The sequence below is a fragment of the Eutrigla gurnardus genome, assembly GCF_963514095.1.
Source record: "Eutrigla gurnardus genome assembly, chromosome: 5".
Taxonomy (NCBI): Eukaryota; Metazoa; Chordata; class Actinopteri; order Perciformes; family Triglidae; genus Eutrigla; species Eutrigla gurnardus.
The window spans coordinates 16,466,521-16,493,620 of NC_139919.1; the positions used below are offsets into that span (position 1 = coordinate 16,466,521).

At 39.7% G+C, this 27,100-nt stretch overlaps 1 protein-coding gene across 1 annotated transcript in view; it reads left to right on the forward strand.

Moving 5' to 3' along the window:
* gfra4b (GDNF family receptor alpha 4b) overlaps positions 1 to 27,045 on the forward strand; it is a 45,046-nt gene extending 18,001 nt beyond the window's left edge. Inside the window, exons 2-8 of the mRNA XM_084010116.1 lie at positions 15,474 to 15,749; positions 15,984 to 16,064; positions 17,624 to 17,969; positions 18,742 to 18,851; positions 19,684 to 19,818; positions 23,056 to 23,222; positions 26,406 to 27,045. Of these exons, the coding sequence (XP_083866242.1) occupies positions 15,474 to 15,749; positions 15,984 to 16,064; positions 17,624 to 17,969; positions 18,742 to 18,851; positions 19,684 to 19,818; positions 23,056 to 23,222; positions 26,406 to 26,549 (1,259 nt within the window). The 3' untranslated portion in view covers positions 26,550 to 27,045. The remainder of the gene's footprint in view (positions 1 to 15,473; positions 15,750 to 15,983; positions 16,065 to 17,623; positions 17,970 to 18,741; positions 18,852 to 19,683; positions 19,819 to 23,055; positions 23,223 to 26,405) is intronic.
* Positions 27,046 to 27,100: the final 55 nt, after the last annotated feature.

Here is a 27,100-nt window from a genome sequence, read left to right on the forward strand (position 1 = left end):
GTCCTGTGCCGTGGAGTCTGACTAATAGGTTAACATCTGGTCACACTGACCCACATTTCACCTTTTTTCATCTTAATGTTGACTCTGGGTGAAAGATAATTTCCCCCGCACTGCCATTCATGTATATGGTGGATCCGGTGCATCTGTGAAGGCACCAATTACAGAACATGAAGGGAAATCAAACTGGCGATGCTGTTTTACAGAAAGCCAACACGATAATTTACAGCTAAAACAGACTAGACAGTTGTTTCACATCATCAGCGTAGTGCGCATCTGGACCCATAAAATTGAAAAACACAGCAAAAGCCCTTAGATTTATAACCTTAAAATAACAACATGCTATGGAAATTGCCTTGCTGCAACTCTTTCTCGCACTGGAAGAAAGTGAAAGCAATCAGCTGAAAAGCTCCAGCTCAAGATTCATGCATGAGCTTCCTCTCATCGTGGCTGCCTCTGCTGTATTACAAGAGGACTGACGACTGGGCTGGAGGCATGCTGGGAGTCTGAGCAACATGGAGGACTGTGCTGTTAAAGACTCTCATCAGTAAAAGTGCCCATCAATCATCGTATTGGAATGTGTAGCCCCTCTCTACTCTTGTAATGACTCTTGAGTGACAGCAACAGCTGGCAGGTATTATGGTCTTGCCACAACATCAGACCTGACAGAAGGTTAACACTTAATCACTTTGAGGCAGCACTGCTACTGTTCCACGAATATTTGCCTTTTGTTCGTGTGAGTGCTGGGTAAAGGCCGCAAGGCAACCCGTCGTTCTTCTGTTTGGCCATTCTGTTCTTGGTAGGTTATTTTGCCATCCAAACAGGTTCCACGAGCTTTGTACTGCAAACATAATTCGAGCCTTAAACTGTTCAGCTCATTCAGATGTGAGCGTGTACTTGAGATTATTCAAGCATAAATCCAGTAAGCTTATAATGGAAGGCTAACCTTCTCAACTTTGAAATTCACTCAAACCTTAAAATATTGACACGACTTCGAATTTCCAAAAGTATGATTTCAACAAAATACTTTTAGAGCAATTTAGGTCAGGTAGTGTGTGTTTTTGCTAATGCAAGGTTACAATCTGGAAAAGATGTTCTGAGAGTGCCAAATAATAATGTGTAATAGTAGTGAATTTTTTGCACAACAGGAAATTGGGAGGGTCTGTGTTTGCTATTTGCCTATAGGTACCGAAGATTAAGTGTGTACAAGATGCAAGATGTCAGATTTACTTAGTTGATATTAGTAACTCTCCAATTACATCCAATGGAGTTTGTTTTATGTTAATTCTATGTCTATTTTCTTTTATTGTAAAGCACTTTGTGCTGCATTTCTTGTATGAACGGTGCTAATTTGGATGGAATGGAATTAACGCATTGATTTGTTTTTAACACATTAAAGCTGTTGCCTCGCTGGATGAGACGTTCGAATATAAAAAAACAAACATTGGAACAATCAATAAACACGCACCGTTCCCACTGCAGCAACGTGGCATAAACCTCTCATCATTGAGCCTAATATGTCACCCAGCTGCAACAATAACCTGATGAATAAACATGTTAAATCATCATTTATCAGCAGCTGCAGTATGTAGCTTAACAGAGTAGTGAGTCTCCACCACATCAGTTAATTTAGCTAAGTTGTCAGCTGTGTGTCTGCTGATATAAAATGACAGGGTTTCACCGACGTACTACAGCCGTTACCACGTAACAGTGTAGTCCACTTGTCAGTGGATAAATGCTCAAACAAGACACAATCTAAGTTCCTGTCTTGTCGTCAGCTATCTGATTAGAAGTGAAGACCTTTAAGATGGATCAGCAATAAGACAAGCTGCTCCTCTGAGTCTTGGCTGGTTTTATTTTTTTTATTTCTTTTAACTGTGTTAGCATGGTTAAACAGTTAATTATTAATAACCCTCTCTGCTCTGTTTGTAGCAGGAAAACACATAGTTGAATGTATTCAAAGTCATTGTTCGAACTGTAATGTCATTATTAAGTACTCATATAGGTACTTGTTATTGGCAAGTCTTGAAATTTAAATACTTTTTATGTTTATTTCCGAATGGTGATTAATTGTGATACTCTGAGATTAATCAGATTAATGACATTTTTTTCGATTGAAGAATTATTATTCAATTAAAAATTCTGAAGTCATTTTTAGCCTCCATCACCGAAGTCTAAAAATGAAGTCTACAGCTTCACACTGTCATCAGTGATCAATGATCAGTGTGGGCATCGTGACTGATCTTATTACACAAGACAAATATTAATGGCGACAGATCTCACAGACGCATTTATTTAATGAATTGGTTTCAGTATTTTCCCTGTGTTTGACAACCCTATATTTGAGAAGACCCATCATATGTATGCTCTATTTGAAAGGCCCGAGTCCTGTTTGGTACTGCAGACAGCACTTTAACACCACTCACCCCCTCTGCAAACAAAGGACGATACACTGATAAGTTAATTGTAACCATTAGCCATAGCCGACACACTCATAATGTCACAGTTTTCAAGTTAAGATAAAATAGTCTTTGTTGTGCGACATTGAAACTGAACTTGACGGGCCTTCACACCGACAGATTGGTGTGTGTGTACACACACACACAAACACACACACACACGGAAATTGACTCGTTTGCCCCTAAATAATAATAATAATAATAACAGCCTTCATTATATCTGGAAAAAGGATTGAATTAAACTTCTCCGACTCTTGTCTGATGGGGTTTGATGGAAATTGTTCTGCATATCAAAAGATATCATGACTGATTTTCTCAGTGGCAGTAACGAGATGCATCTACTCCTTCCATATGAATGTTAGAACCTATATGTTTGGTTAAGTCTTAACATCTCTCTAACACAATAAAAATATATACCTGTATTTTTGTCAGATCATTTTGCCATTAACCGCTTAAAGGCGGAGACGGCGATATACACTTTTTGTAATATTCAGCAAATACTACCTCACATTCTACTAGCTGTTTATCTCCGTGTGCATTGAAAAAAAAGTGGTGTTCGTACACAGCCCGGCTCTGTAAATGGGAAATAAAAAAAGCAGATTGAACCGAGCCACTAGGACTATAATGGCTGTCATTTGTTTTACATTTGAAAGCTCCTATTGAGGTTTTTGAAAATGTATTTAAAAACGTGGACAGATAGTAAATGTGAAATGTTTTGTGGTTTCTTTAATCTAGGAAAAAAAATCAACAGATGAATGAAAATATGAGGTTTGAGAGTTTAGCTGTATTAAACACATCTCTGTTACACCTTTGTTGCAACAGAGAGAGTAGGGCATCAAAGAGATGTGGTTGTTTTCTTGTTGTTGTTGGTGTTTCAGCATGGGCAGGCATCTTTTCAAAAACAACTCAAAAGACACTTTCAGATTGAGCCAGCTTGGTGTGGATACTGTTAGCATTGTTACTGAGATTTGCTGCGCGGAACGGGAGTGGGCAACAGTGACCCTATTCCAACAGAGCCTATTTCCTGGAGTCTTTCTTGTGGCTCAACAGGAACAAATCAGGCTGTGGATTTATAGTCTGCTTATATGTGTGTTTCTATGCATCAGCAGGCTGGAGAAGCTGTGCCGGACTGAATTCTGGCACTTATCCGAAAGACTATTTCAGCCTGCCAGTGGTATAAGCCTCAGGTGGTTCACAAAGCTTTTAGGAACCACCTGAGGAGGAACGGTTAAGTCTTTTGCTGAACACTAACAAACACATAGGTGGAGTATCTCGCTTCTCTTTCACTTCAGTAACAATAACAGAGAGAGACCCAAACTATGGAGTGACGGCTGAGATCTTTTGAGGTTAGTTTAAATTTCAGTGTCTTCTCTTGTGCTACATCTGTTTTTCAGGTGTCTATCAATGAAACTTGATGGTTTTGCCTCACCATTGGTTCTGGCAAGAGATGGCTCTTCTAATGTTTCTTTCTCTTCTAGTGTTTAGCCAGCCAGATGCAATCAACTGGCAGTACTTCACCTGAGTGAAGGCGAACAATATACATATTTTTTGTATCAGATTAATGTGTTTTCAGTGACATCATCTTTGCACGTACATCTGTATCCTCCACTAGTCTATAGATGAACTCATGAAAAGAAGCATTACAGTAGTGATCAATCAATGCACATCTAACAATGGAAAGCGATAACAATGAAAGCCAAACTGAGCAAACAATAGCAATTTAAAGTTTAGAAATGCATCTTTGGGAGCGCAGGTGGCGGAGTGGTGAGAGTGCATGCCACGTACGCATACGCAGCCGACCCCGGTTCGAATCCCGGACGGAGGTCCTTTGCTGCATGTCACACCCCCGTCTCTCTCCTGTCTTTCCTATCCGTCCACTGCTAATAAAAGGCGTCTATGCCTGAAAAAATCTTTAAAAAAAAGAAATGCATCTTTGGCAATATCATATAACAGATGAAACAACCTAAAAGATTAATATGGTACAATACGGTATTCCCTTTCTCATTTTATGATGATAATTCACCTTATGTATAAAGGAAAATAAACTATGTATGCTTATAGTGATAATGAGAAAAATTTAAATATTACAACATTGAATTTTTTCCCTAACAACATGTTCCTTCCTTTTTATAGCCATGATAACACTGTGGCTCAATGGATGGCAATTATGGTAGGTTAGTCCACTTTGGTCCTGACTGAAATATCTCAACAATGATTAGAATGATTGCCATGACATTTTTTGCAGACATTTCTGTTCACAGAACAATACTAATCACATTCCGATCAGCTTCAGCTGAACTTTGTGTTTCATGTGAATAAGCTAATACTGCTATAAACTTAAAACATAGTATACATTATACATGCTAAACATTAGAATGCTTTCTGTTGAATCATATAGCCAGGCCTGGTAATAATGTTTATCGTCATACCATAAATCACGGTTTGTATTAGAGATTATGTCACAGGAAGTGTCTAAACTAAACATTATTTTCATTCTTACCCTGTGGCAATGTGAACATGCAATCCTGCCAGTGATACAGCAACTTGTTACTTTGGGTGCTTTCATACCTTACCCGTTTGGTGAGACAATTGCCAAAACTGTCCAATCAACAAGTAACCGGTCATACTGTATAAGTTCATGTTTCCTTCAAAGCTTTTGCCGATAAGAGGTGGATTAATGTCATAAATGATTTAACGCTACTTTAATTCTCAACCTCCTTAACCTCCCTGCATTCACACACATTCAAAATCTATAATAAAGTTCAAACTTGTTCTCCAAAGAATAAAACAACAAGAAGGCGCGCGCACACACACGCACACGCACACGCGCACACACACACACACACACACACACACACACACACACACACACACACACACACACACACACACACACACACACACACACACAGTAGCTGTCACTAGTCAACTCAGACTAACATGGGTGCTCACATGAAGCACTGATTCGAGTCATGAGTAGCAGCCACAATGTTCCGTGGGTTCACATAATTTTGTTTTGTGGGAACCCTGGCCTAGGTGGGGTACAGGTGGGTCGGAACAGAACACCAGCGACACAGTTGGTAACGTTGCACAACAAAAAGAGTCTTTATTTAATAAGGTAGGGAGACGGGGGTGGGGCCAAAGTCCAACATCAACTCTTCCCGGTTCGGGGTACTTCGTTCTCACTGTGAGGGGTTCTTCTTCTGACAGGCCTCGTGCTGCTGGAGAGGGGGTGAGAGGTGAAAAGAGAATTAGCCAGAATTATCCACTTCCCTACATCGGTGGGTGGCCGAGTCCAAGACTTCCTGTATTTCTCCGCTGTCTGGAGCTCCCTCCACTTTCCTCCTACGCTGGAGTCCTCGGGCCACCTGAGGCTGGGGAGAAACTGTGCTTTATACAGAGGGTGACATGCTTAGTGGATTGGTGATCACCTGTGTCCTATTGCCAGGTACGGAGCAGCTGTGAATGATAGTACTGGTTGTCAATTATCTCACCCAGCCTCAGTCTGTGGGCAAACGGTTGCAGGGACACCTCACAGTTTATAATTTGCTTCCTTCACACAGCAGCCCTTGCATTATGGGATCAATTTGTACATTTGTGGGGGCTTTTCAAACTGCACTGAGAATGTGAAATTCAAGGATAACAAAAAATAACAGGAAAGAGAAATGCACTTTTGAAAAGAAAACATGGATGTGTTGATACTCAGTGAGAACATGGCAACATGCATGCAACTGTCTGTAGTAATGGAGAGGGATTTATAAGCATAATTTGCCAAAGTAACTACCCTAGGGAGAGATGGAAGCACATGCAATGTAATTAACAAGAGGCAGCATTGGGAGTTAATGCCGTGACATTGGGTTTATCATCAATTATTTCCAGTGGATTTAGAATAGCAGTCATATGCTATAATGTTTGTTTTTGGGAGCCAAGAGCCTGTTTGTGCTTGGTATTGGCTGAAATTATGTATTGTTCTTCACTAAAATGTCACGTTTTCACTTTGAATGAATATGCCCATGTTTTGAGATGGGGAAAGCAGGGTGAGTTGAGGCATGGCTTCCATCAAACTGGAGGACCATCTCCAGCCAGAGTTTCTCTGAGGGAAAGCATTGATTAAAGGGTGGTGTTGGTGGAGGAGGGAAGACGGTTATCAGGAAACTAAATGCTTTCTTGGGATGTTATCTTACAGACATCAGACGTCATTTAGAGGAATACAGGTTTTCAGTGCATTAAAAAAGGACCCCCCTGAATCAAATGGGATACTTGTGTGTTCCATATTAATGTTATTCTCTGTATGCAAGTTGACATTTGAATTCAGGCTTAAGATTTGATTTTGGACAGCCTTGGTTGCTGGTGATAACAGCAAGTATAAATACTGCGTCAAAATATGTCCTCCAGCTGCTCCATCATGTTTTTTTTTACTCCCCGCATGATATAAAAGACCACCAACTCCTGTGAGTGCTTGCAATGAAAGCCAGCCCAGTTGAATGTTTTTACTGTGAAGCAGATACAGTCAAAAATGTTCGATATGTCGATATCAATGAGATAAAAATAAAAATAACAGTAACAGTGATACCAGCCTGCATGCCTAGTTTCCAGTGAATCTAGAGAGGTCAAACAGAAATGCTATCCAAAAATGGGTATATTTAATGATCTTAAGGATTATAACGTGAATGTGGCACTGGTCGTCCCTCCATCTACAGAGAATCCTTTGCTGGAGTTTCTTACTACCTGGTGTTGATGGCATTTCCTTCCTTGTGCTTTAGGTGCTGTATGTGAATGTGGTTGCAGTCTTTTTGTTTTTACACTTTTTATTTATAGACATATTTACATTATAGGCACAGTGAACTAACGACAGGAAATTAGACAGAAAGGAAAAACAAATATGAGGTCATGGGGAAGTCAGTATGTCAAGGCAAGATTACCTCGTACAAAAAGCAATATCACACATATCAACATACAGAAATTAAGAGAGATTTGTCTCAATGGCTTAGTAAACACACCGTTTTCCCACCATTTGTTACAGTTGCAGTCTTTAAGAAAGTGCATACACATTCATTGCGAATAAAATCCTAATTGCAGGCATCTCCGACTGAGTGGTTGTTCCCGAGATTGTTTGTTAATATTTCTGTCTATTTCTGTCTTATGTTGACTAAATCATTTATATAGCATAAAAATGTCATTTTCTCTGAGTAAAAGTTGAAAATAGGAATATATTTTATAAAAAAAATACAGTATGAATGCTTCTCTTGTCAATACTTTGAAGTAAAATTACTGCGGTATTCTAGGTCTCCGTGCATTTGTTTGATGTCTAACATTAAGTGTGAGTGGAGCTGGCATTGCTTTATTTTGAATGTAGATGGATATTTTGCAGTCTCATTCATCTACTCTGCTTTGATATCTAAAATTGCTAATTTTGTCCATAAAACAAATGATGTTGTGTTATGCAGAGTATCAGACAGCAAGAATTTATAACAGAAACATACAGGATACATCTCTGCAAAGATGACACCAGTAGTAAAATGTATATCTCCTTCTGCCAGTAACTTTAATGTTCACCTCATATAAGCTGTCACTGATAAAGCAAACAATGTATATGGGACAGATAAACCTGCATTACTTTCACAATATGATGAACTTCACTTTTCTCTAGGGCCAGGTTATTCTTCAGGAGCTTAATGTGACCAGCAAGGGAACAATAAAGAATAATTCCAAATTTAATATTTACTTATATTTTTATTAAAGTGTCACACTTCAATCCCTTTACATTTGAATTACTTTTGATAAGTGAATTAAAAGGCTGAAGCACATTTACATGTCTGAATGTCTTTCTCATCTCAAAAATCTCTTTTGGCCCAAGTCCATATTTCCAAAGGATATATGAAGTAGAAAAGTATAGTTCTTTGGAGAAAATGTGATTGTTTGAAGCTTCTTTCATTGCATATAGTGCTTGATAGGCTCGGAAAGTAGAGGTGGGAAGGGAACATGAACTGAAGGAAGACTAGTAGTGTCCAAATAAATAAGATATGATAGAAGATATGATAATGTTGCTCATTTAACTGCTGTTTGTAAACAACATCCGCATATCAACTTACAGGTGATAATATGCCAATGTTTTGTTCACAACACAACAACAACAAGACAGTTGTTGCCAGATTAACGCCAAACAAGTTGATATTTTTTAAAGTTATTGCTACAATATTCACAAGCTGAAAGTATGCAGAAATAGCTGGGAAAAACCATCCATCGGTGGTGGAGGCTGCTCACTTCTTTATTCCCACTATTTACTAATCTTAAAGACTATAGAAACAAAGGTGATACCCATTAAGGGCCATTTCCTCCACAGCCTCACTGCAATGTAGGTATGTGGGAGTTAGGGTTACATTCCAGCTGACTTCATTAAGTTTCATTTTCCATTTTATCTCTCCTGAAGTGGACCATTAAGTCGGTGCGCCAGGGTAACTGATCAGCTAATCTGCCTGTGATTTATGTGGCAGGGAAACTGACGACTTAACTGAGCCTCAGAACACATTGATTACTGACATGGTTAATTGGCTAAACCCACTGGTACATAGAGACGGGCTTATTGGAAATGTCAAATCAAGCGGCTCATTTGCATTCATGATGTATGGTGTCTATTCCAGCTTCTGTCCAGGCAGCACAAACTGCCACACATAGCAGGAAGGTCTTGGGATCTCTGCCTTGAATTAGCAACAGACCATCTGGCCTTGGTCAGACATTGGCATGGTTGGATGTTTTTTTTTCTCCCAGCATCCATGCCTCAGAATTGGATACACATAGCTGACATGTGTTGTATAATAGGGGATAGAGGATACAGTGCTGCAATAACTACTAATGTCAGTAAGACTCCACCTTTAAAAAGCCACATGTAGTTTATTGAACGGTGTTGACAAAATGGAAAATAAGTTGGTTTAATACTTTCTATTTTGGTGTGTGTGTGTGTGTGTGTGTGTGTGTGTGTGTGTGTGTGTGTTTGTGTGTGTGTGTGTGTTTTGGAGATCAAACAGTAGCAGAGGCAGTTTTGTCCCAGAAATACCTGTGTGAGAGCAGATGAAAGAAGCATGAAATTATATATTTTCGATTTAAGCAGATGGGGTAAGAGACATTTAGGGAGAAAACAGAAGTGGTATGAATTTAAAGTGTTTGGGATCCACGTCTTATTATGGGTCATGCTTTGGAATATGTTTTCAGAATAACCTGAGAACATAAATGTAAACAAGAAAAAGGCAATCCTAGTTAAGCCGGACCAAGATACATATCGGCGGGGATGTGTGTTGATGAATTATGATTACTGTACACAACTATTTTTTTTATTATATTTCTAACACAGCAGTACTCTTTGCATGCACTTTATGACTTCACACCTTTGATCACTTTGACTATGCCAATAAATAGGATGGAAAACCATCCAGGGATTATAATGGGTTTTATTCAAGTGTTTCCTATGTGACTGTGTAGTGGACAGACCTATAGTCCAGGTGTTATTAATGGTTTCATATTTTGGACTATAACAAAACCACAGTGCAGGCATTCAGGATAAAGTAACTATCAGTATCTGTCAACTGGTGTATTGAAACCAGCATGAATATCACCAGTATGAAATAGCCCATGAAACCACATTAATCTATGACATCTCACATGGAGAGTTTGTGCATTAATCGATGAATCTAGCATCGCTGAATTATGTCATGCAATGATTACTTGACAGGTTATGTGAGAAAGAAATGTTATTTATCAATGAAAAACCGCAGGAATATTGACAAAACAATAATGCACTTTTCAATGATTAACTACCTGCATCAAGTTACCCAATGTTAAAAGTTGAAAAGCTGAAGAGTGGGGCCACATTCATACATCCTGTTTCAAAACAAAAAGCACCACTTCGTAATCAACCTCGTCATGTTTTTTGTTAGTAAGTGATTTATTTGGAAAACAAACAGAAGTGTGTTCATTTCTCGCCATGACTCGCTTAAAATATCTGTCATTATTTTGACAAACTTGGGTATCTGCATGGTTATTTTTTTGCCTGCAATGTTTTTTAAAAAATGAATGAAGTAATGTTTACAGTGCTTGAGCCAGAAGTTCAGAACAGCTTTAGCCTTCCACTGCAGCTACTGCCAACACTCAAGCATGCGTGTTTCAACAATGGGGAGTCAGCTCCCCAGCTGCCAAGTAAGCCCTTGAGACGAATGTAGGCAAAACAACAAAGGACTCTAACTTTAAGTTGTACTACTCTACTTTGAGATACATTGCTTCTAGCGGCCTCTTTGGCAGTAGATGTAATTGCAGACGAGCCTCTTGGACCTCATCTCCCAGAGTTCCTTTGGAAACCAAACAGTGTTTGACGTCAGTTGATTCGCCAATTGTGATCCTCGTTTTCCCTCGTTCGCGGTCACTTTGCTTCTTGATTACTTGCCCTTCTTCACTTCTTCTCTTTCTCGGGACTGGAAGTTGAATGGTCTTCTTTCTCTGCCTGTTGATCCTCCATTGTGAGTCAGCAGTAATGAAATGTACCTGGCTGCGCCGGTCAAACACTTTAGGCCAGAGGGAGCCTGACTCAGCAGTTGGAAGTTACAGATTTCCGATTACAATGAAATGCAGCATACGCTTCAGTGAGTAGCTCCACCTGGGCAAACCAACCGCTGCTGACTGATGTAAAAAAGCGTAACTAATAGAGTGCCGCCATTAAATTTTGCGCAGGAATGACACGGAGATACTATTTCTGGGTAAAGCAGCAAGTACAAGCACTTTCATTAGTGGGTCATATCACCATTGTTTTAAATCACTCTTTGATAGATAGTAACTTAAATGACAATTAAATAACTGAAAATGTTACAGATTTTAATTTGTTAAACAGATAAGATGTAAAACACAAGATGTTATTGTGTCTTGTAAAGCAAACACTAATGGACAGTAGGGCAACAGAGAACACATTTTCTTTTTCCCAGCATAAGTTTTAAAACTGCACAGTGCAAGAGAAGAAAAGGTTACAAACTGATTTTGCATATTTATATCCTAATAATTTAATTATAATATTTTTTGTAAGAGTTCCTATTACTGCATATTACTGTGTGTACTGCAAAAAAGACCTGTTTCACAGCTGGTTGCAATAGAGCTGTTTTTTTATTCATCCTTCAGACCACTTCAAGGTCTGGTTAAATACAGTAAATCTTAGCAGTAGCTGAAATCACAAAACCCAAAGTACTTATCAACATTTAACCAAAACCACAATCTTTCCTTTACCAACGTGCTTTTGTTGCCGTTACTGAAACACAGACAGGATTCAGGGTACAAACACCTTGTCCCTATGAGGACGCACAGCAGAGTTATGTTCACTCAAACAAACAATGCCTGTGAACTTAGGACTCCACTCAAACTCAATATACACAGACATACACGCCACCGCAGTTAATTACATTTGAAATACATATTAATATGCCTCCATGTGTAGCTGTTTAATGCAGTCATAAGAACGCGTTTCCATTTGTCATCCCTCATGACTTTATTAACAACTACGCTACAACTACCAGTGCTGCTAGTACAGACACAAATCAACATACATTTCACTTTTTCTGTTCAACCCACATGCATCTAATGCAACAGCTCCTATCTGTTATGTTGATGCACTGAGATAGAGTTCAATAAACTGACATGGTGCTGCAACGGATGATGGATCTGTGGTTCTTCACACACTTCACTTGTCAATGTTGAGACTTGCAGCAGAACCGAAGTAGTCAAAGCTACTCAGAACAAGGTGAGTCAGTGAATAAATAAGACCATGGTTTAGCATTTAGATAAGTCTTGGGTCATTCCGTGTCATTTCATCAAATTTCTGAAAACCTTCCCACCTGACCATCACAGAATTTCTTGAAAAAAGTATGAATATACACTTGTTGACAAATCCAAAATATTAGGTCTCTAATGTCAATACTTTTCTCATTAAAAAATGATTTAATGAAGGGTAGTTTAGACGGTTTGGCATCATACTCTGACCCTAGTATGGTAGATACTTCTCCCAAAATTTGGCTTGTCGAAATTAAATAGCATATTTGAAGAGTGGCTGAGCTACCAGTTTTACAGATAAAAGACTTCTATCACTTATGCCTCCATCTCTGGTTTTAGCTTAAACATTCTACAAAATATGGTTTCTCTTGGATGATTAGTTTCACAAATATTAAGGCTCAAAAAGTAAACACATCTTTGCCCAACTTCAGAGCCATATTCCAAAAAACTGACAAAAGATAACAGGTGGCGATCTTTGGTACTGCATGTCCTAGCCTACTATTAAACATCACAGCAGGGCAATTGAAAAAGACTCCCAAGACTTCCATTCCTACAGAGTTGAGAATCTTTATGCTCAAATTAAGATTATTATTTGATTTGGTTGTGTAATCTATACTTAAAGTATGACAAAATGTGCAGTCTTCAATATTATGCTATTTCATATATTAAAAGCTGCTTTCAGCATGTTCAACTCACATTCAAGGACTTATTGCCTCTGTAACTACAACTGTGCTACATTTTAATGTTTTCGTAAGGCTAAATTTATCGGTAGCATTTAGTCACATGTAAGTCTTTGGTTAATGGTAAATGGTAAAAAACACAATTGAATTGCCCTGCTGTGATGTTTACTAGTAGGCTATTAGGACATGCAGTACCGAAAACGGCCACAAAAACCCCACCAATATCAGGATTAAAACAAAAAAACAACGACAAAATGAGGCAAAACACCCTCCCGATTTTTTTATATGATTTTGACAAGAATTTGATCTTTCAAAAAAAAGTAAGCTTGGACCTGATCCTTGTCAGTTTTTTGGAATATGGTTCTGAAGTGCGGTGAATATGTGTTTACTTCCATTTTTGAGCCATAATATCCACTAATCATCTATGAGAGACCATATTTGGAGAGTTTTAAACCTACCACCAGAGATAGAGGCAGAAGTGATAGAAGTCTTCTTTCTGCAAAAATGGGGGCTCAACAACTTTTAAGTTCAAGTACCTACCATACAAGGTTATAATTGAGCTACATCCCTGACATGCCTGGAGGCTATTAGTAACAGATATTGACCGTAGAAATTTAGAAGGCCACAGGTGGGGTAGTTTTCCAGATATTGCTGTTTAAAAATGGCATTTCAGAGTATGATGCCAAAAAACGTCTAAACTACCCTTCATTCAATGATTTTTCATGAGAAAACTGTCTACAGTAGAGACCTAATATTTTGGATTTTCTGTGAGAAGTTAGTAAGAACAGGTCAAATAATTCAGGCTGCAGGCACAGTTGTGAGAGAAGTGACAAAGCATGTTAGCATTGTAATGGGCCAAGTAATAAGGTTAATAGAGTTCATGGGTAAACATACAGGTACTGGCCTGGATCCAGACCTTTGAGTCCACCCACTCCACCAAGTTGCATTATCAGGCATTATTAAGCAACCAAGATATACCAGCTCATACAAAAATAGTTTTCATGGAGTTGAGATTTTTTGGAATTTATAAGAATGGAAGTGCTAAATGTGTGTGGAAGATATAATGTACCACAGACAAAAGAGGTGATCTACTCCAGTCTGTTTTGTGTTTTTTAGAGCAAAGAGAGGAATGTATAAATGATTTCCCCGAGCTTTCAATGATCAAGAATCACTTTCTTGTCCTTCGAAGGCCTTTTCTTTATTCTACTTTACCAGCCGCTAGCTGAGGCAGCTGTGGCTCATGAGGTAGAATGGTGTTGGCGGTTCCATCAAAGTGACGTTGACAGGAGACTGAGCCCCAAATTTCCCCCATTCAGCCACTAGTTGTTGAGATTATGTCTGTGTGGACTAAATAGGTGGACAGACAGACAGTGAAACCCTAGAGCTAGACTAAACCATTGCAGCGTATCCAGAACGCTGCAGCACGCCTTGTCTGCAATCTACCCAAATTCTCACATGTGACCCCCCCCTCCACCGTCCTCCACTGCTCCCTGTTGCAGCCTGCATCCAATTCAAGATGATGACGCTGGACTTCAAGGCCACCAATGGAACGGCACCCATCTACCTTCAAACACTGGTCAAACCACACGCCCCGAAGCGAGCACTTCGCTCCTCTACTTCAGCTGACCGGCTGGTACCACCATCGCTGAAATCAAACAAATGTCGCTCAGCAAAGTCCAGACTCTTCTCTGTTCTGGTGTCTCAGTGGTGGAACGAACTCCCGACCAATGTCAGGACAGCAGAGTCACTGGCCATCTTCCGAAAAAGGCTCAAAACTCACCTGTTCAGACTTCACCTCGACTCTGCATAGCATGACTCACTTCCACAAAAACAAAAACAAAAAAGCGCTACTTTGTTCTTACCTGTAGCACTTTGATCAGAGCAACATTGGACTTAAGGTATCCTTGCTGAACAGCTAACACTTTACTCAGATGAGGACCTGACACTAACACTAACACTTTTCCCTCTTACTTTATCGGCAATGATACGTTGTGGTTTCTTTCTTTCGACAAATGTAACGCAACTTATTGTAAGTCGCTTTGGACAAAAGTGTCTGCTAAATGACCTAAATGTAGTCTGCTAAGACTAGAAACCCCTAGAGCTTATCTGCAGCCTAAGACCATGAAATACAGACTGCATAGCAAATCTTTCTTGATTCCAAAGTTCCAAAGTTCCAAAGTTATCTTTATTGTCCCAGTTGATTGTCCCTCATCCTAAAAAATAGTGCACAATATATAGCATATGTGTGATTTGTTTAACTTAATTTTCTTAATTCTGGAAATTGACAATTGAGAAATAGTGTTTTAGAATATTCTTTTGTAATTTTATTTGTTTATCCGTGCACTTTAATCATGAATAAATTTCAACACCATTGTGTGTTTATATTTTTTGCAATCATCTCATGGGAATAGTTTTGAGTGTTATCCCCAAGAATCAAAATCAGATCAAATCCCGAGATACTGAAAGATGCACACCCGTATCCTATCCCCCTCATATTTCTGCTATCTATTGTGCTGTTTTTTCTTTTCTTTTACAGCTATGTTAGAGGTTATACTGGCTGGCAGAGACTGCTTGGTGGCTGGAGATTCATGCTCGAGTGATGAGGCTTGTAGTCCACGTCTGCGGACTTTGCGTCAATGTGTGGCGGGCAATGGCAGCGTGAAGCTGGGCCCCGGTGCCAGGAGCCAGTGTGCCAATGCGGTGTCCGCTCTGCTATCCAGCCCCTTACATGGCTGCCAGTGTAAACGGGGCATGAAGAAGGAGAAGAACTGCCTGAGTATATACTGGAGCCTTCATCAGTCCATCATACATGGTCAGTGCATACTAGAGAGCAGGTCTTTACTGCTAAAACAGCAATGATTCAATTGAAAACATACAATAATGAATAATACAATAAATGATTGCATGATTATTGTCATTTAGTAGACAGGAATCTCAGTGGCTTTATCAAAAAGTTAATGAGATAATTAATATTTTATATAATTCAAATTCAAAGTGATGTTACAATATTTTCACCAGTGTTTCTTTCTGTCTGTTATTCTTGCAGGACTTAACCTGGTGGAGAGTTATCCCTATGAGACGGTGCATAGGAATTACGACTACGTCCGCTTGGCCTCTATTACAGCTGGCAAGTTCCCTGACCTTCATTAAGTTTCACCTTATTTTATACAATTTTACCCTTTGAAGATGTTTTTGTTCAAGCACGTATACATGACTCAACTGAATTTCCCCTGGAAACATGCCCAAAGCAAACAGAGGTCCCTTCTGTTCTTAGAACACAGTTAAACAAGTATAACTATTCATGTGACCAGACTTCCAGCATCCAGAATGATATTGTTGTCTTCAGGTTGTTGGATGGCGTCCTTATTAATTTGCTGTCAATGAATATTAATGGGCACATTCTAAACTACTAACTTATGATAACAGAATATCACAAAATCTTGTATTATTTTTTTTAAAGCCTCAGGCTGATATAAATGCGATTTCATATAGTTAAAACAAGCCCAAACTCTGAAAAGCAGATTACATTTTGTCGATATAAAAATTGCAAACCTAGTACAGAGAGACGAATGCATGCTCCTTCCAGTGTTTAAGAAAAAATAGGATAAGGCCACAAAGATGGGTTAATGCTAAAGTTATGATAACTGTTTTTTCATGGTTATCTAAGAAAAAAGTAGGCCTTACAAGAAATGAAAAAGTGACTTGCATTGGAGGGTTTATATGTAGGCTATATATCCATCTACCAATCACACCAGAACACCCATCAATTTTTAAAAGTCGATGAGACACTGCAGAAAACTGATGACTCATCCCTGAAGCTCATATAGCTTAAACAGGTCAGCTGCTTGCTCATTTCCCAAGTGACAGGTATAAAAAAGGTCCAATCAGAAGTTTCCACACAAGAGGACCAGAATTCACTCTCATACCAGACAACCATTCATAACTCTCTGGCCACTTTATCCACTGACGCAATGAAGTACAGAAAGTTGTCTTGATGTTATATTGCAGATGACATTACACTAGCTTGACTCAAGTTACATTTGTCTTCAGATCGGATTTTAAAGATACTCGGGCATCAAATATTTTAGGTGTTTCCCATCTTATTTTCTGTCTCAAACTGAATTGCTAGTTAGACGTGAGGCCGGACTAACCCTCATAATCTCTCAGGTAATTACACAGTTGTCAGAATATGTTCGTAGACACTTAAGGGCACAAAAAGACTAATCTGTGACATCAAATGTTAAGTACAATAGCAAATTAATCAATGACTCAAGCTGCAGCAACACACACACACACATTTATCATATTGATGAGTAGGATGGAGAAGCATGGGCCTGGGCCTGCTAGCATTAAAATAATGCAATCATTTTGTGTTATCAAAACACAAAAGGAGAAACAAGACTCCTCTCCTAATACTCATTTTGTTATTCTGATCCTCAGGAAATGAGCCTCCATTGTTTATTCACAGACACTTCCACTTTGAAGCTGATTTTTAATTCCAAACTACCCATCTCAACGTTTTAACCTCTAACAAAACGAGATTGCATTGCAGCATGTTGAACAAATAAACCATGTACACACTTGCGGGGCACATATACACTCTTATTCAAGGAAATACAAATCCTTTTTGCTCTATTATTTATCCACTGATATCTGCACTCGTCTTGACCTTACTTCTATCCACAGACTCAGATGTTGGCATGACAACTGTGAATCGCTGCCTGGATGCGGCCAAGGCTTGCAATGTGGATGACTTGTGCCAGAAGCTGCGAACAGAGTATGTCTCAGCTTGCATCAAACCCACTGCCAGGTCTGGCCTGTGCAACCAGCCTAAATGCAACAAGGCTCTACGCAGGTTCTTTGACCGCGTCCCCGCCGACTACACGCACGAACTGCTCTTCTGTCCTTGTACAGACACAGCATGCGCAGAGCGTCGGAGGCAGACTATTGTACCTAGTTGCTCTTATGAAAGTGTGGAAAAACCCAACTGCATTACACAGATGAGGATCTGCAACGCTGACTACGTGTGCAGGTAAGAAGGCTTCTAAAAAGGAAGCTTTTAATTGGCTCCCATTTATTTCACCAGGAGTCTTTCTCACCATCTATAAAATACAGTATATTAAAGTTATTTCTCACTCAGCCACAGTCTCCTATGGATATGATAACACATAGCTGTAATATGAGCACGATCCCCAGCTTTGCTTAATGAACTAACCCTTTTCTCAAGGCATCCCAAATCAGCAAAGCCAGTGTTCCACCATTCCCAGTTCATCCAATAACTCCTTGGATATAGGTTTTAAATATGTTCACCATAGATACTTGGGCCGGTTCTGTTCAGTATTATTCAGTATTATAACTCTTTGAAACCAAATAAACAGCCAATCAATCAACAAAATGGCCCACTGTTTTACCCTAAAGCTTCCTACCACCATTGGTTAGAACACCCCAGAGAGCCTGTTGGAATAACACATTAAATATTTAGCACAGATAAAGAGCCAGATGGATCAGAGTTATCGCTCATTGCTATCTCTGGTCATGGCCATTATTTTTCACAGCCCCATTACACTCAGAGGGCTTTACTAATGATCCCAGGTCTGAGGGATGAAAGATATTACTCTTTCTATCACTTTCACATTACAGTCCAATGCTCTAGTCTTCACAACGTCCAATATTTCTTTATGTCAGAGGGGCAAACTCTTAATTAAATGAAAGTTATAGTAAAAATAATGTATAACCAGCAAACTTTTTAAATAAATACGGGGAGCTGTCTTGGTCTTGCTAACCAGTGCCCGTTGCTTCTCTAGGTCTCGCCTGGCACAGTTCCAGTATGACTGCGAACCCTCCGAAACGTCTGCCAATGGCTGCAAGCAAGGGAACTACGGAGCCTGTCTCCTCGCCTACACGGGGCTCATAGGTAGTTGCACACCTGGGAGTTAATACACAGAGGGGAAACACATAAAGGAGAGCGAAGAATGAAATTAAATGAACAGATGGAAGAAGAAAGAGATGTGAAGGAAGATATGCGGCATATGCTGTGCTCGAGAAGAAAAGGGGAAATGTGTGCCGCAACAAAGAGGCAGGAATGAGCGAAAGCTAGCTGGAGGGACAATTAAGAAATATCCAACGGGTTAACAGTGAGTGGGAGAGTAGAATACATTTTCCAATTCTAAACGAAAAGACAAAAGTTCAATATGGTTTAGGACACAAAAGCATAAAAATCTCCCAAAGCAGAAAAACAGAGGTTATTTATGCAATCCGAGGTGTGTTAGTTTGTTTTACAAGTGTGTAAATGGAAAAAAAAAGAACAGACAGTTTTTCCCAAGCACAGTGGAGAGAGACGCTAACCTAATGCATTTCAAAAACCTCAAAAGGGCGCCCCTCAGCACAAACACTCACTTGGCATTTTCATTCCTATCATGTATTTATTAAAATCACTCAAAATCACACATCCACTATATTGAAGGGAGCAAAAAAAAACAGCCACAGAAAACTGTCTGCGAGAAAAGAAAATTACCCAAAAAAGAGAAAACTGGAGTATTTTCCAGATTTCTCTATCATATCATACAAATCAGTGCACCACCAGCCTAACCAAACAATATATTATCAAGCTTGTGCATCAGGGCAGTAGAGGAAATACAGTATCCATTAATGTTTCAGACTACAAAGCACTATGAATATAGTGCAACAACTGAAAAAGGAGAATGAATATTTAATACTGATTGAGGCCTGGTGCGGTTTCTCTGCAGGAAGTCCAATAACTCCAAACTATGTTGACAACTCCACATCCAGCGTGGCTCCATGGTGCTCCTGCTCAGCCAGTGGGAGCCGGAGAGAAGACTGTGATCATTTCCTGGGATACTTCACTGACAACATCTGTCTCGGTGAGTGTCACTCTGTCTAAAATGTACTAGAATGTACCAATATATGTTTTTGGGATATGGGATAAAAAGACACAAACTGGATCATCAGACAGCAACGCTGAACAGCTTGTCTCAGTGAGATCAGAATTGCAATATTATTTGACAGCCGGCTCACATGACAACAGTTATTTATTTACAATGACTCAAGCTCTGTTCAGTAGAAATGAGAATTGGGCAGAGGTCGATTATAATGTTATCATGATGTGTTGAAACGTGAACAAATCCAAGTGTTTGAAGGACACAATATAAAATAGATGTTTGAAAAGAGAATTATGCCAAGTATTTCGGATACGAGGCTAACGACCAGGGAAAGGATTAGGATGTCAACAAGCCGATATGGTAACAATGAGTAGCACAACAAAGTTGGTGAGGCTTCTTAAAGACCGACACCCCGGTTTTTAGGGAGAACTTAGACAGTCAGTATTAAGCTCCCGTTTCAACAACATTGAAGTTTTAAACAGTTAAGTCCACTAAGTTATTGTTTAGCTATCGGCTATGGCTAATAATAAACAGTAACTTTAATGGTGGAGCTAGGCAGCTAACGCTATCATTCCTGCCCGTCTAATGATATCAGACCAAAATTTAACAGGACAACACAAACACCTGTCTGAAAAGTCAACCAGCAGGGAATTGTATTGTTCTAATCTTCATTTAAAAATATCTGCTTCTCAATATTTTTTTTTTAATTTTCTCCCTGTGGTATAGAAAATGGTATCAAATATTTTCCTGGGTATATCGACTTTGAAATTCTAGTATTGTGACAACCGTAGTACATGTGTGACAATTAAAGCTGATTTACATTACATTTGAAACGGCAACACATTGAGATGCATTTAAATCATCATGCATTTTGTAAATGTAACAGTATATTCATTCATTCATTCATTCTCTCTCTCTCTCTCTCTCTCTCTCTCTCTCTCTCTCTCTCTCTCTCTCTCTCTCTCTCTCTCTCTCTCTCTCTCTCTCCATTTACTAATTCATCTTGTCATTATTCATCATCCCCTTCATGCTGTTTCCTTGGTAATTCTGCCTGGGTCTTCAGACAGTCATTCTTACTGTATTAACAGTAAGCTGGCCATGTATTTATTAGGTAATTGTATATTTATTGTAAACAAACAAGTAAACAGTTTACCTGAGGGAGTTCACTCCTGAAACAAGGGCCAGCTATCAAAAGAAATATTCAAAATTAGCATCCTGAATGTCAGGCAATCACCAAAATCATAACATATACAGTGCAGGGAGGATATGGTCATATGTTGCATGCCATGTGCAGAGTCGATCAACTTGGGTTGTATTGTCGAGTGTTGTATTGAAGTAGGCCTATTTCAGCAACCCACCAATGGTGGCTGACCCACTGGGTCCCCTGTACGGGCCTGGCGGGCCACTCGGCTAATAAGAACCCCTCCAGGGACCAAACAAATGTATATTTGATGCCAATAATAACTCTGAATATCCATTCCAATGTTTAACCTATATTCATTCAGCACTGGCGCACCACGATGATCCACCATGGGTTCATGAACAAGGAACATGTCTGTGGTTAGTTGCCATGTCTGTATTAACAGCAGGACAGTCGAATGCCAAATGCTGACTGATTCTGTGTGTTTAGCTGAGCTAGACCAAATAATATTTGGCTAAAACTGCTGATTTGCCCTAATGGTTCTCTGTTAAGTTTGCTGGAAGTGAATTAATGTAGCTCTGTTGTGTTTTATGTGAAATGAGTACTTCCCCAGAAAGAAATAGCCTTTCTGTTAGCAAACCATTTTATTTGACATCCTTAAATAAAAGTACTAATAACTCACAATGAAAATACTATCAGCCCATATAGGAATCCTTCAATTTATATAAAAAAAAAAAAATCACCACTGCTGGAGATTCATGGTTTTCACAGAACAGCAAGAGTATGAACAACTCCAATATGTAAAGTAAATAAGCTGTCAATTATGTGAAGTGGAGTAAAAAGTACAATATTTACTGTGGAGTAAAGTATCAGTAAAGTTGTATCAAATGGAAACACTTAAGTTAAGTAAAATTACCTTGCATTTGTACTGAAGTACAGAATGTAAATACTTGTTTACATTCCACCTCTGCCGGGCAGAATGGTTCACAGCATGCCTCTGTTGATGTTGATTACAGATTTATAAAGGTGAGCTGAGCAATTTAGAATTAGTAGCAATAGCAGTCAAACATAAATAATATCACATGAATAAGGGAAACAATACCATCAATTAAAGATCAGCAAATTAGATCATTTCATAAAATGGTGCTACATAGTGGTGTGACGGACCGTAGTTGATCCATAATTGACGATGTTCTCACAGCAATATAAAATGGATAAGAGAGAGGTAATTAAAGCCTGTTCTACTGCACTAGCTCTAAGCAACTACTAACAGCAAGATTTATTTTATTAATAAAAACTTTTGAATTGTGTGCTTTAATGCAAATAACCACTATAAATGATGATACATCTATAACATTTGATGGTTTACATATGAATTTCAGGCAAATTATTAATGGGACAGTGGTGAAAGAAACAACATGATCAGGGCATTTATAATAGTTAATAATAGTAATATCTGATCCATGAGTCACAACTGTGATACAATCCTAACTGTGTTTTGTAACTCGGTGAACCACTGGCGCTACATCAGCCTTAATCAAGCAGTTCGACATGAGTGCTCCGTTTCCGAATACTAATTCTCTTCTTTCCGTTTCTCTTACGACCTCTGAGCTTGAGTGTGAATAATTAATGGCCTTATTATTGACCTTACATTGTTGAACTTGTACACACAATGAGCATCCTGGCTTGGTGCGTGTGGCAAGATTAATCTTCAGCCAGTCTTTCCTCAGGCCCCCAGCCTAGAAAAGATACAGAGAGAGGTCTCAGAGTTGTTTGGCCAGTGCAAACGGTCTATGAGTTAATGAGGTCGATGTGGAGAGGCAGGTGCAGTTTGGATAGGCTACTTGAGGAGAATACTGAGTATTTTCTGCTTCCCCCCCCCCCTCTCTCTCTCGCCTCTACTGACCAAATCCAAACGAGCTCTGGCCCATCAAAACCACTCGTGAAAAATGTACGATTCTGAACCTGAGGCATCTGTCATGATTGAATAAGACATGAGTGGAACTTGGACATAAAGACGATGTTGCTGAAGTCTGATTAATTGGCTTATTTTCTTAACTGCTATGTTGATGTTTCAGGGAATGCTCTTACGGCATTTGGAAGTGAATCAGACCAGCAGCCAACTGTCAGCCAGTCCAGTACACCCAACCCTGGCCACAGCAGCAGAGAAAACAGGAGCACCGAGTCCCCACCAGACACCATAGAAACTATGAAGAACCTTCTGGATACAATAATACCAACACAGGTATATAGTTGAATTGTCATGTGAATGGGCACACCTCACAATGTTATAACAAAAGTATTAGAATACAAAATGTTTTTTTGCCTTCCTTTGTCTAGTTTGACAGCTCTCATTACTTGTTCCATAACATTGACTCACTGGATCACATAGCGTAACTGGAACACGGCAAATCAAATGAGAAATGAAGTTTGCTCCCTTTCAGGAAACCTGTGACTCTCAAGTCAGGAGCTTTACTCCAAATTATTCATACCCATGGGTGAAATGTTACCCTTTGCCCACATACGTATGGTGCAGGAAGAACACCAGAGAGCCCATCTTTATGCTAAGTGACGATAAATGATTCTAAGGTTCAACTTAATTAAAACCTTAAAAACCATAAAAACATTACATCGGTACATATTCATCGGAGCAATAGTTTAATTCATGGCATCGGCCCACCACACATCTGTCCCAGTACCAGTTGTGTAGGGCTGTAGCGATACACTAATCTCACGATACGATACACGATATTCAGCTCACGATGCGAGATATATCACGATATTCATCCAACAATACGACTAAATTTGATATGATGCGATTTTATACGATTTGATACATTTACATCATTTTCTGAAATATTTTAAAAGGGACAGTGTGATTTTGGTGACATCTTGTGGGTGTTCCATTGACTTGGACTGAATAAAAACTGAAAGAATCAATTACACAATATATGGTTCTGACTGGACAGAGAGTCTACACCTTCAAATGCTGGACAAAATGAATCAAAGATGTGGTGAGAAAATAAGTTACATTTATTGAAGTGCAAACTGTAACTTACAAGCCTCTTAAAAGTAAATAAAGTGCAGTATTAGAATGAACAATCGAGACTTAAAAAGTGCAGCAAGTTATGAACAGATTCTGAACATATGACGTAGCCAATCTAGCCACCTGGTGTTCGCGGGTTGGAATAGAATAGCGGGGCTCCATCGCGTTCACTATGCACCTAAAGCCTACGTTGTCCGGAACCGAATAAGGTCTCAAATCCTGACAAATAAAATAGGCAATGGACTCTGTAATATTCCACGACCTTGGTGATGTAGGTGGGAACTTGTGGGAACAACTGCCATCGCTATCCAGCATGGTTTGTTTTGGGTCACAACGCAACTTCCTCAGTTACCTTGTCTGGGTGGTGACGTTTTAGGTGGGCTCGTAGGTTGGTCGTATTTCCACTGTATTTCACATTTGTGTGACACAGCTTGCAAACCGCAATGCTTTTATCCAAGTCCTTGCTTTCCTTCTTTGTTTTTTAAAAACAAAGTGCTCCCACACATCGGCTTTTAAGTATGATGGTGCCGGACTTATATTAGCCGCCATTTTCTTGTACCTCCTCGCTTTGACTGTGTAAACAGGAAGAGGAACATGTTTGCATCTGTTTAAAGGGAGTATCTAGATGGGTAACTTGCTAGAAATGCTCTACAGCAACACCAGCGGCTGGCGGACCTAAAAGCTCTTCCTACAAAGCGAACGGGGGAGGAATTGGGCAGCAAGCAGAGTGCCAGGGGGATTTGAATGGGCCTTCGATACTCCCAGCTAAAAAAAACAATACTTTCTGTGGAAACAAAATATCGATTTATATCGTAGAATTGATAAAATCGCTCAGCCCTGCAGTTGTGTTTCTGGTGCTTTTTTACGATTCTGAACGACGACACTCCGACAGTAAATGCAGCGTTCCCAGCCAGGCTCTGGCCGTACTGCATAATGTCGGCCTGCCCGCAGCGAACCGGAGACCGAATCAAATGACCGTTCATTAAAACTACGCCCGACCGGACCGCCCAGTTCGCGGTAGAGATGTTCCGATACCATTTTTCCCTCCCGATACCGATTCTGATACTCATGCTGTGGGTATCGGCCGAAACCGTGTACCGATACCGACACCAGTGTGTTTAAAAAAATAAAGAAAAAGCTCATACTACGCCTGCATGACTGTGATATGATTATCATTGTGGTAAGGCCTGGCTCAGGTTAAACCCTTTGTAAAACATGAATTAATACAGCAAATGGAAGCCATTTATTTTTAAATAGAACAGTATAAAACAGTAGTGCAACAGCAACTTAACTAAATAAATATAATTATTAAAAAAAAATTAAAGTGCATTGTAAAAAAAATATGCACCCAATAGCTAACGGAGCTAACCAGTAAATATATTCCTGTTTCTAATAAATTACGTGGTATCGGATCGGTGCCTGGACTCCAGTACTCGCCAATACCGATACCAGCATTTTCGGCAGTATGGGAGGCATTTCCGATACTGGTATCAGAATCGGAACAACTCTAGTTCGCGGAGACGTGTGAGACAGGACTGGAATCTTACGGTGTGAAGGGAGACAGGTGTTACGGGCACAGCAACTTTCTGTAAGAAAAAACAATCGACAGTTGTCTTCCTTTTGACACTCCACCACCTGATTACTTTTCCTCACAAACATTCAGCGAAGAAGAGACCGGGGTCAGAGCCAATCAGAGACCTAGGCCCGCCCCTACTCGGCCTCTGATTGGCTCAGACTGTGGTGATTCATCTCTGTATGCTGTGGGGAAAAACATTACGAAACACACATAAACAGACCCACTGAATGGCTGAATGTTAGGAACATACCCGCACTTCACCGATTTTCAGTTGCATGTGTGCCCAAAATGGTCGCATGAACACTCTTCCATGTCCAGCAGCACTATTAAAAACCATGTGGCAAACACAGTATGCCACTCAAGATAATCATGCTTTCCATCAAGATTGTTGCCCTTTGCCAAAATAATCGCACTCTGGAGCCCTGGCTTCCTCAAAAACGGTCCGTGTGGAACAATGATCCCTGCGCTGAGCAGACTGCATAATGCGCAAGATAGGAATTTCACGAAGCTTCGAGGCAGAGTTTTTGCCTCAAGCATTTTTTGTAATCGAGTTAGTGGAGTAACTCGATCAGCCCTAGTATGATCGGTGATCATCTCATAAAACAAGGGGTCTTAAGTCCAAGAATAAGTCCAGTCCCTTTACTCCTTTTTTAATCGTGACCTTCACAGCTTTTACATGATGAGTAATGATAATAACCCAAAACTCAAAAGGCTGCATGTAACATTTATAATAACAGATCATCAGGATTGGATTATCCATAAAAAAATATATATATAATATAAATGAATTCTTTGTCTCCTCCCAGGCCCTGGGAAATGAACTACTAGTGGGCCAGTCCACCCTGCCTTCCAACAGCCTCCCAAACTCCGCTTCAGCTCCCAGCTTAAAGCTTCAAGCTGCCTTCAGCCTTCTGTTGTTGCTCCTTCATCTGTACAACAATGGACTTTAAAGACTGCTAGGAAGCCTGCTGAAGACCCTCCACGTACCAAGCAGATGGGAGGACCAGTGCAGTTCCGAGGAAAATGGACTATGGGACGTTACTCCTCCATCTAAACATGTACAGCGATTCTGTTTTTCTATTTTGTGTCTAAGTGGTCCAGTTCCACCTGCCAGTGATCTCACTCAGACTGTGGCAGACCTCTGCAGACCGAAGCCAGTCTGTACATTTGTACATTGTCGTCGCGATCAAATCAAGCTGAAATGAAGTCAGTGTCGCTTTTGTGGACTAATGCAGCTGTTAGCTATCCAACCGTTTCCATTTTCAAGAGTTATTATGAAAATATACTGCAGAAATGTATGATGCAAAGACAAAGTATGTGAGTACTTGTGAGGATTTCTATTGTCAACAGAAGCTCTTATTTGAAGAAAAAGTAGAGTAAACCAGTTAACTTTGTATCTGCTCTGTTCTCAGCACACAAACGTATTGGAAAGGTGCTGGAGTATATGTGGCAAACACAGTATGCTACTCAAGATAAACCTTGACATGATAATCATGCTTTC